This window comes from Tamandua tetradactyla, chromosome 16, assembly GCF_023851605.1.
Source record: "Tamandua tetradactyla isolate mTamTet1 chromosome 16, mTamTet1.pri, whole genome shotgun sequence".
NCBI lineage: Eukaryota > Metazoa > Chordata > Mammalia > Pilosa > Myrmecophagidae > Tamandua > Tamandua tetradactyla.
This window is the reverse complement of record NC_135342.1, coordinates 20,642,439-20,653,885: the sequence shown is the minus strand read 5'-3', so window position 1 is coordinate 20,653,885 and position 11,447 is coordinate 20,642,439. Positions and strand designations below refer to the sequence as shown.

At 34.0% G+C, this 11,447-nt stretch overlaps 1 protein-coding gene across 8 annotated transcripts in view; it reads right to left on the bottom strand.

The window, feature by feature from the left end:
- Positions 1-357: 357 nt before the first annotated feature.
- Positions 358-11,447, bottom strand: part of ZNF404 (zinc finger protein 404) — a 30,183-nt gene continuing 19,093 nt past the window's right edge. For 6 of the 8 annotated variants that reach the window (XM_077131588.1, XM_077131590.1, XM_077131591.1 and 3 more), the window contains one exon: positions 359-9,318. In XM_077131588.1, the coding sequence (XP_076987703.1) occupies positions 7,880-9,318 (1,439 nt within the window). In that variant the 3' untranslated portion in view covers positions 359-7,879. Of the gene's footprint in view, positions 9,319-11,447 lie in introns of all 8 variants that reach the window. The other 2 variants (XM_077131593.1, XM_077131594.1) reach the window with 1 other exon arrangement.

Below are 11,447 nucleotides of genomic sequence, written 5' to 3'. Positions count from 1 at the left end.
TGAATTAATTTTTCTATATGGTGTGAGATAGCGATCCAACTTTGTTTTTTTTTTTTTTTTTTTGCATGTGGATATAAAATTGTACCAGCACCATTTGTTGAAAAGACTATTATTTCCCCTTTGAATTGTCTTGGCACCTTTACTGAAAAATCACTTGATCACAGATGTATGTTTTTTTTTTTTGTGTGTGTTTGTTTTGTGGTAAGAACTTTATAAAGGGTGAATAGAGAAATACAGGAACAAAGTTTGTGGATAATCTTGAAGTTAAGTTGTTATCAAATTTAAAGAGATTATTAGATTCAGGATGTTAAATTAAACTCCAAGGTAACCACAAAGAAAATACCTGTAAAATATGTAAAAAAGGAAATGAGAAGTGTTTCTATAGGGGTTCATTAAAAAGGAAGAAGGAATGAAATAATTGAGGTACAAAAAAATTATAACTTTCAAAAATCAAATACCAAGATGTCAGAAGTCTTGAATTACTAGGAGTTATTTTAAAAGTAAATGTCTTAAATATCTCAAACAGAAATTGCAGATATCCCATCTACATCATGACTTTCTCCATCATGTATTCAATATATCACAGGTTAACATACAAAATTAAATGGAACCTTTAGTGGAGTTATGCAGAATATGCAGCTGACACATGAAGGCCACTAGACAACACAGAAGATGTTTAGGAACTCAAAAATGCATAAAATTTATGTATAGTATTATATAATATGAATGTTTTGTATTTTAATACCAATAAGTTATTGTAAATAAAAAAAATTCAGACTTTGTGCTGGTGTTCTAGTTTGCTAGCTGCCGGAATGCAATATACCAGAAATGGAACGGCTTTTAACAAGGGGAATTTAATAAGTTGCTGGTTTACAGTTCTAAGACTGAGAAAATGTCCCAATTAAAACAAGTCTATAGAAATGTCCAGTCAAAAGCATCCATCCAGGAAAAGATACCTTGGTTCAAGAAGGCTGATGAAGTTCAGGGTTTCTCTCTCAAGTGAGAAGGCACATGGCAAAAACAGTCAGGGCTTCTCTCAGCTGGAAGGGCACATGGTGAACACGGTGTCATCTGCTAGCTTTCTCTCCTGGCTTCCGGTTTCATGAAGCTCCCCGGGAGGCGTTTTCCTTCTTCATCTCCAAAGGTCACTGGCTGGTGGACTCTGCTTCATGGTGCTGCAGCATTCTCTGCTCTCTGCTCTCTCCATGGTTTGATTTTTGAACTCTTAACTCTACTCCATTGGTCTATCCTTATTTATATATATATATTTATTTTTAATATCTCATTAATTTGTGTTATCTGCTTACTTTCTTTGGATATCATTTCCTATTTTTCTAATTTCTTTAGATTATAATCACAATGAACTCCACAGGAGTTCACAGGCAGGGGTTGAGAGACAGGAGTCATTGTAGCAAAATTATTTAGTTCATTAATTTCAAACGTTTCTAACTTATGAATTTACAACCATAAATTTCCCTACAAAGATAGTTTTAGAAGCATCCCATATATTGCAAACTTTCATTTGATTTAATGTGTATATAAATCAGTATAAATTATATATATCAACCTACATATTATATTTAGACATCAGTGCTTATGTATATGACTTCTACTGCGATTTGATACAAGGAGCTTTTAGAAGTGTATTGCTTGTTCTCATCACATTGGGATATTCCATTTATCTTTGTGGTACTGATTAATTGAATTTTAGTCAGAAAACATACTTTATGTCAAATCTTTAAAATGTATGTATATTGCTTTATGCCTAGTATGTGATCAATTTTTATAAATAACTCATGAGCACTTGAAGAGTTTATTAGGTGCATGTTAAATGCAGGAATTTTATAATATGTTCATTAGCTCAATATGCCCACCACGCAATTCAAATCATAAATGTCCTTATTTTTGCTACTTGCACTACTGTTTACTAAAAGGTGTTAAAATTTCCCATTATGGGCATGGATTTGTCTATCTCTCCTTGTAGCTCTGTCAAATGCAGTTAGTAATCACTTCTCTTTCTACTTTCCATTTATTTTGTAAACTTCTCAAGGGAGCCCCAACTTCAATGACTATTCAGTTTCTATTTTCAGTTTTGTCCCCATGCAGAGTTCCTTAATGTTCTTAGGCACTTGAAAGAATAATTTTTCTATTTTGCCAACATTTCTGGGAACCTTGTAGGATTTTTCAGGTTACCTAGTCTGTCACATTGCCCCAAATAGAAGTCTCCATATTATTTCAGGAAGCCTCCTGTCTCTGCTTTTGGTACCTACCCTGGGTCAAATCAGCATTCTTTACTATTATTAGTTCCTAGTCACTCTGCATTATGAGTATATTTATACCTTTTTTTCTAATTTGACTGGCAGTTCTTTAAAGGCAGCTATATTTCAGAGATTCATCTTTGTATTCCCAGTTGTAGGATGAAAGGACCTTCATCCAACACCTTGGACATATCTCAGAGAAATATATTCAAAGTTTTGAACGGGACTTAGAAACACTTTATAGATGGAAGAACTGGCAGAAGACATTGGAATATTTGTTGCAGGGCTGGATGTGAGGATCAATCACATATCTACAGAGCAGGAGCATTTGGATCCCAGGACTTAGGGAGGAAGCATTTATTCTTAGGATGCCAAGGACATTATTCTTGTATCTGGTTCCTTCTGTCAGAAGGGGTTCAGTTCAGGGCAGGACAAGGCAGGATAGAAAATCCTGTTCTAGAGGCTCAGTTCTCAGACTTCTCTGAGATTGGCTCTAGTTTCAATTCTATTATAGGAGAAACTTAGCCTCCTCTGAAAGCTTGAATGAAACAGAATGTGTCATATGATAGGGCTAGACCCCTATCTCCACTCCTGTAAAGAACCTATGGCTCTCCAGTGTTGGAAGTAGGGGTCCAGATTTTAATGTCTGAGTCTCAGATGGAGTTCTTATAAATTGGTCATCTAGGGAGATAAAAGGCAGGATTGTTGTCATGGATTATAGCTCCCATTTCCCCACCTGCCTTAAAACAATGTTCTCTTCCAATTTCCTACTGCTTGCATATGGGACCAAAGAACAAGGGGAACAGTTACTACAGATCTAAGACCAAGGTGACAATTCCTTTCTGTTTACCTAATTCTGTTTCTCAAGCCCATGAGCATTCATTTTCTTCTATGAAATTTCCTATCTTACAATTTCCACATGTATTACCTTATCCATTCTTTCCCTAGGGATGAACTCAAAAGGCACTAATGCCTTTACCTCCAAAGTTCATGCAATCTTTCAGTATATCATTTAGCACCTTTCTCATTCTGCCAGAGTGGCAGAAAAGCATGCACTAGAAGGGAACTATAAGTGTCTCCTCCTTGCTAGTACCCTGAATTTTTTGTGAGGTGAGGATGAGTACTCATGGGAACACTCATGGAATGTGTGCTTGGCTTTTGATTGAAATGAGTCAGGAGAGGGTAATGACTGTTCTTGGTAAGCAGCAACCTGGGTGAAACAGCTAAGCTTATGTTTGGTTGTAAGACAGACAGTGGTTCAAGCAGGAAATTTTTTTTCCATCATGTAAAGTCTGGAGGTGGGCAGTCTAAGCCTGGAGTTATGGCTCCGCTCCAAAGTGCCCCAAATCAAGTTGTTCACATCCAGGCAGCAAAATGGAGATATGAAAGAAGAAACGGAGAAAAGGTGCTGAACCAGGTGTCTTTTAAAGAAGGTTCCTGTAAACTTTACACAATCCAGTTTTCTCCATATGGAGAAATAAGGAGGGGAAATAGAGTCAGTTTTCCTGAGTGGCCAAGTGACCAAATAAAAATGTGATGGTTCTTTTATTATGGGAGAAGGGAAGATGAATATTGGGAGGAAAGATGAATATTGGGATAAATAGCACACTTGGCCCCTAATTCAACCATGAAACCTGACACTAGTTTCTGGACACTAGTACTAGTGCAAAAAACCTACTAAGCATTAATTACATAACTGAAATGGGATCTTACAGGTATATGGCCAGTATTTAGTACCTCTCTGGAATTTCTGGTCCCTCACATTCCATTAATCACCATGTCCTACTGATTTTACTTAATATATGAAAAATATTTTATCTTTTCCACCATCACAGATGTAATAAATCTTCTCTATGTCCAATCTATATTATTGCAATACCTAGTATCATGGGACAGACACCTTGCCTTCAGTTTTCCCTCTTTATCCTCTCTTCCCCAGCTGACAGCTAGTATATTTTATACTAGTCACCAGATTGAACTTTCTAAAACACAAGGCTACTGTGATGGTGGAACTGACTTTCAAATTTTAGATAATTTTATTCTGAATTGAAAATCTGAAGCAGTATAAAATATCTATGCTATGGAAAACTTCACTGTTTTGGTAAGACTTACACTTGACATTAGCCATAGCATTGCATAAATATTATTTCCATGTTATAGTGCACATATTGGGTGCATGCATCATTTCTAGTACTACAAATAGATACACCACTGATTTAGTTGATATCAAGAAATTGATTGTAATGTGTTTATTTGAATATTTTGTGAAGATATGAGCACAATGTAAATTACATTAATACTAAAGAAATAGTCATTGTAATTAAATTGAAATACTTACTACTTAATTATAAGTATTATTGTAGGCTAAAAAATAAGTATGGATAAATTCTTAAATTTAACATGATGCCATACTATTGATTCAGAATCAAGTGGAAATCATTACCATGACTGGAATGGTAAAGAATAAGAGAACAGAAGAAGATATGTTGTGAATTTTGTGATAAATGGCATTTTGTTTTGCTGTGCCAGAGCAAAACAAACAGCAGACTTCTTATGTAAAAAAATTTTAAGCTAATAAAGTTGACAGTATTATGTGACATTTTCAGCAAATAATGTGTTTGATGAGAATTTCCTCTCAACAAGAAAGACAGAGAGATGAAATTAGTTGCCTGAAATCAGAACCAGATGTCCAACAAAATTTTTTACACAGAATAATGGAATACAAGATCTTTCTAATAATATCAAAGATCAATTAACACAAAAATTAGAAAAGTTTCAAGTACTTTTCTTTTGTGTTAGATGAGTTGTGCAATATGGGATACCGCCCAGTTAAACTCTGGGTAGATTTCATCTCAAAAGACTTCTAAATAAAAGAGAAATGTCCAAATGTACTACACAAATGCAAGGTGTTAATAATGGAAATAGGGTGTATATGGGAATTGGCATTTTCTGTATGACTTTTTGTAAACCTACAAGTTCTCTAATTAATAAAAGGGGTAGGGTGCAGAAATGTTACTTTTCAGTTTGCAAAATCAGATTAATATTAGAGATATTTTTTAAACATTTATATCTGTCAAGGAATTTCAGCTAGATACGGAAAAAAATTAGTTTCTATCATGGTGGTGATGCTCCAATTACTTTAGGTCAACATATCCAGATTCCTTAGAATTTTAAAGCAAAAGAATGATGTTTCCATAATTATTCTGCAGCACTGTCTGAAAAATGTCATGGATACAGTGAAACTCACCTAATCATGTGTGTGCAAATGCTATTCATCATTGCCAGCTTATGGAATGACTGAAATAAATAAAAAAAAATGAATTTTTCTTGTGTTCTTTGCCAGTGCTCATTGACTGAGCATATAATGATTTACTGTACTTTTAACTCCAATTAAAGATTTTCTGGGAAGAAAGGAATGTCTGCCAAATATTTCTTAAGCAGACAAAAATGACAGTGTGATTTATGGTTTTTCATCAGTATCATACTGCGTATGAACAAGTTAAATCTGAAACTCCACAGAAAAGAAAAACTTTTGTGACCTAGCTAAATGGGTAGGTGTTGAAATGGAAACTTTTTATGATACAAATGAATAATGATTTTACACATTTTTCTAGCATGAATGACAGAAGCTTTTAACTAGAATTAAGAGCATTGTAAAAATACACTTGCAATGATAACAAAGGGAATTTTAGTGAAGAAATAGAAACAAAAAGTACTAATGGAAATTCTAGAACTGAAAAATGCAATACCTGAAATTAACATATGAAAGATGGAACCAGCAACAGAATTGAGATGACTGAAAAAATCATCAGTGAACTTTAATACAGAGCAACAGAAGTTATCCAATCCAAAGAACAGTGAGAAAAAAAGATGAAAGATAAATTAATAGAGCCAGTGATCTGTGGGATAATATCAAAAGACTTAACATATGTGTAATTGGAATTCAAAGAGAAGGAAAGATAAGGGGAGAAAAAATGCCCAATATATAATGGCCAAAATTTTCTGAAATGTGGCAAAGGGCGTAAGTGTACAGATTTTAGAGGCTCAGAGAACCCAAAAGGACTAATACAAGGAAAACCATACCTAACCCATCAGACTCAAACAGCTGAAAACCAAAGGTAATGAGGAAATCTTGGAAGCATCCAGAAAAAACTGACACATTACATACAATTTAAATGGCACTGACTTCTCATGAACTATGGAGGTCAGAAATCAGTGATCTGTTATCTTTAAAAATATATAAGAAAAACATACCTGTTAAACAAGAATTCTTTATCCTTTAAGAACAAAAGTATTTCAGTAAAAGAAAACTATGACAACATTACCAGCAGAACTGTACTCCAAGAACTGCTAAAGTACATTATTCACGCTGAAGGGAAATGATACCAGATGGAACTTCAGATCTTCAGGAATGAAAAGCATGGGAAATGGCAAATAAATGGGTAAATATAAAAGATGAGGCTTTTCCCTCTCAAATTCTTTAAAATACAAAAGACTTCAAAATTTCAAGTGGAGATGCCAGTCTGTCTTTTCATGGATTACTTAGTTATTACAAAGGAAAAAAATATACTGGTACAGTGGAGAGCGCTGGTGGTCAAAACATGAATCAAGAGATCAAACATAGTTTCCACTTGTATGCCACCTGATATTTTACAATATTAAGTGTACAACATTATGCATGAAATAGTCTTTGTCACAGATGTTTAATCTGAAACCTAATTAAGCCTCTAGATACAACCTCTAGTTCACAAGAAAGGCAAAGGACAGAGAAAGAAGCACATTGTAAGAAACAGCAGGACATACAGGGAATGTGTAACATTATACAAGTCAGCTCTTTGGAGTCTTCAAAAGTCTATCACAAAACAGGTGGAGGATGGGTTCCTGCCCAAATGACACTTAATGAGCCACAATGATAGAACATATGAGCTTAGTTTGCTTCCTAGAAGACATTCTTTAAATAATTGGCAAAATTTGCAAAGGGATATTATAAGATATTGTGGGGCTACTGTTAATTTTTTAGGTGACAGGAGTTTAGTGTCAGGTAGGTTATCTTTTAATCCTAGGAGTTGTAGGCTAAATTTTTAGAGGTCAAGTGTCATGATAACTAAAACATTCACTGAAAAAAGCACACCAAAATTGACATATACAATATATATATATATTATATATACAACATGTTTATGTGTGAATGTGTGTGTTGTATGTTATTTGTGTTATAGATATGAGAAAATATCTTCAAACCACTCTGATGTTTCAACAGCTGATTCCTTTCCAACATTAATAATCTTCGGGGGGATAAAGTCTGAATAAAAACTTTCTGGTTTAATATCTACTATTACATTTTGTCCAGAATGAATTTTCTGAAGTTAAATCAGGGACTTGTGAAGAAGGAAAGTTTTTAAAAACATCATTCTTTCCACATGAATTATAGTAGTACTAATGATTATCATTAAAATGTTTATAGCTAATATTTAGTAAACAAATATTATGGGCCAGATGCCCTTCCAAGCATTTGTATTTTATGTTAACTACTTTAATCCTCACCATAACATCATTAGATGATGGAACAGTGAGAATGAAAGGTAAAGGATGTGCCATGGCTAATGGTCTTTCCACTCATGTTACATTAAGAGTTTCTCAGCATTGTGAAATCTTTGATGTCGAGTTAGTTGACAGCACTGACTAAAGGCATTCCCGCATTCCTTACATTTGTATGGTTTCAAACCAGTGTGAATTTTCTGATGTTGAGTAAGTCGAACACTACGAATAAATGCCTTACCACATTCTTTACATTCATAGGGTTTTTCACCAGTATGAATTTTCTTATGTTGAGAAAGACCTGAGATAGAACTAAAGGCCTTCTTACATTCTTTACATATATAGGGTTTCAAACCAGTGTGAATTGTCTGATGATATGTGAGCTGAGAATTAAGTCTAAAGGTTTTTCCACATTCCTTACATTCATAGGGTTTCTCCCCAGTATGAATTGACTGATGTGTTTTAAGGTCTCCAACACGACAGAAGGACTTCCCACATTCCTTACATTCATATGGTTTCACATCGGTATGAATTATCTGATGTTGTATAAGGTATGAATGAAGCCTAAAAGTTTTCCCACATTCTTTACATTCATATGGCTTCTCACCAGTATGAATTCTCTGATGTTGTATAAGCTGTGAGCCTTTATAGAAGGTCTTCCCACATTCCTTACAATCAAAGAGGTTCTCACTACTATGAATTCTTTTATGTTTAAGGAGGCTTGAGCGCCTACTAAAGGCCTTCCCACATTCCTTACATTCATAAGGTTTCTCACCAGTATGACTTCTCTGATGTTCAATAAGTAGATAGCTACGAACAAAGGCCTTTCCACATTGTTTACATTTATACGGTTTCTCACCAGTATGAATTTTCTTATGGTGAAAAAGACTTGCATGATGACCAAAGGCCTTTCCACATTCCTTACATATATAGGGTTTCACACCATGATGGATTTTCTGATGTAGACACATATGTCGGTATAGTCTAAAAGTTTCCCCACATTCCTTACATTCATAGGGTTTCACACCAATATGAATGATCTGATGTTGCATAAGCTGTGAATAAAACCTAAAGGACCTATCACATCCATTACATTCATAGGGTTTAAAATCAGTGTGAATTTTTTGATGTCTAATAAGATTCTGGAGAAATTTAAAGGTATTTCCACATTCCTTACATTCATAGGGCTTCACACTAGTATGATCTCTCAGGTGTTCAGTAAGGTGTGAGCATTTTCTAAAGGACTTCCTATATTCCTTAATTTCATATAATTTCTCCTTACTGTGAGTTCTCTGATGTAGAGGAAGAGATATATGTTTTCTGAATATTATTTGACTAAAACATGCCATTTTAGATTCCTGTTGTCTCCCAAATTCAATTCTGCACTGTGGATCATTTTTTAAAATAAACCCTTTAAGGTTGAAGGTTTTACTTCTTTTCAATGTGTCCCGATGGTATGAATTTACTTCATAACTGCTCTTTTCTGAAGATACCTTGTTGGTCTCATTTGTGAAATCAAAGTCTGAAAGAAAATAAGAAAACAAACAACGCTATTTGCCTGTACTGGGAATGGAGAAGGAGTTCCTATAGTAAAAATAGTAATAACTGAAAAGTATATACACAAGAAGTAAAAGTATTTTAGAGAAAACTCTAAAATATTGTCATGCAGTTTTAAAAAGGCTTCAAGAAGGGCTCAGAAAACTATGGAAGTTCATATGAGAATATAAGGTTTGTGATTAGGCAAAGAGAAAAAGGTCAGGAGTTTTCATATTTTGTTGTGGGTCAAAATTACCAAGGGAATTCTTACATATATTACCCTTTAGGTAAACGCTCAGACTGAGTGAGTCAGAAAGGATAGGAATTAAATACCGGAATTCTTCATTTCTAATATTACCTACAAGATGGCTCTCTACATAATTTTTTCAGTGGTTTAGACTGAAATCCAAACATATAACCATGAATAAAAAGGCCCTATCTCATGTATAAGAATTCATTTCAAGCTCTATCTTTGTTTTCCATTATTATGCTGCTTATTTTGAGCAAAACCATTCTTAACTCCTGGGCCTTTTCACAGGTTTCTCACATGGCTTCTTTCAATTACTATCTTCGGGTGTTGTGTGTTAGAAATCACTTTCCTAAAAAAGGCCGAGTCTGCTAACTCTAAATAAATCCATAATTTTTATTCTATATTCCAACACCTAAGCCTTTGCCTTGTAATGCTTTTCTCAATTACAGGTTCATTAAATCTCATTTGTTTTACCAACTTCCTTACTCTAAAATTTCAAATATAGATACAAACCTTTTAAACTGTCACTGAAAAACAAGTCGCTATCACAAGGTAGTTATTAATTGTATAATAAAATGTTGAATTAAAAAAGGTAATTTGGGTGGAAAAGAAGTAAACACTTCCAAGAGGCCACTGGGAATGGCTAGCTAAGTAAAATAACCATTTAATTGCTGAACATTACTCAACAGTTATTGACTATGGCTCTTAGACACCAATCTCTCAAACCTTATTACAGTGATATACTCTTTCACCTATCATTTACCTTACAGATGGGAAAAAAACAAAACAAACATACAAACTAACTCAATAAAAAGTATTAATGGAAAAAGTGATACTTGATTATTCTCCAATTGTCTGTCCCCTTAAAAATATACATATCTCTGCTACTACTGTTTAATCCTTCCAGTACAGTCATGGTTGTTTTTCTGTTTCTATCTCAGTGTAAACAGATGTTGTATTTACTTACCTTCTTCAATAGAATTTGACTATTCATCTATCCTACAGATGCCCTATCTATTTTGTTTCTTCAATGCTTTTCCAAAATTATCCCTTCTATTCCTTTGAAACCAACTCCTTGAACTCAGAAATACATCTCAGTAACTTTTCAGGTATCATATCAGTTAATATTATGTTGGAAGGCTTATGAAAATCTAAGCAAATAAACTTGGGGGTGTTGGGAAAATAGAGTACCTAAATAGTATGGGGAAAGGGTCTGGGAAACAAAGTGCCTGGGATTCCACAACAAAGATTATATGGGAAGAGGGTGGCAGACTGTCAATCCGATGGGGGAGAAGCCTGAGAAAAAAACTATGCCACATGGGTCAAGTAGGAGTTGAAGATAGGCGGAATACTTTGATGATAAATTATGGCATGTTTAAAAAGTTGAAATAATAAAAACAATATTTTCTGAACTAGTGTATAATAAATGATAAATAAGTAACAATATCAGAAAATCCAAACACTTTCTATTTATAAATAGCAAGCTCTATTTACACTACTGTTAAGTTAATGAGAAAATACAAACCGAAACTGCAGAATTATTTGAAAACAGTAATAATGAAAAGGCTTCCTACCAGATTCTACTGTCTTCAACTATAGTGCTCAGAGGAAAACTCATGGACTGAAATGCTTATATACATTGAAAAAATGGAGGAATTATAACCAATGAATTAGGTATTCAATCTAGAAAGTAGGACAATTACAACAAAGTAAACTGAAGGAAGGCAGAAAAGAGAAATTAATAAAAGTAAAAGATAATATAGTACAATTACATACAAACCACTAGCTTACTTTAATCAAGGAAAAAAAGGGGAAAAATGCAAACATAATGACAGGAGGAAACAGTCATCAATAAAAAAAAGAGA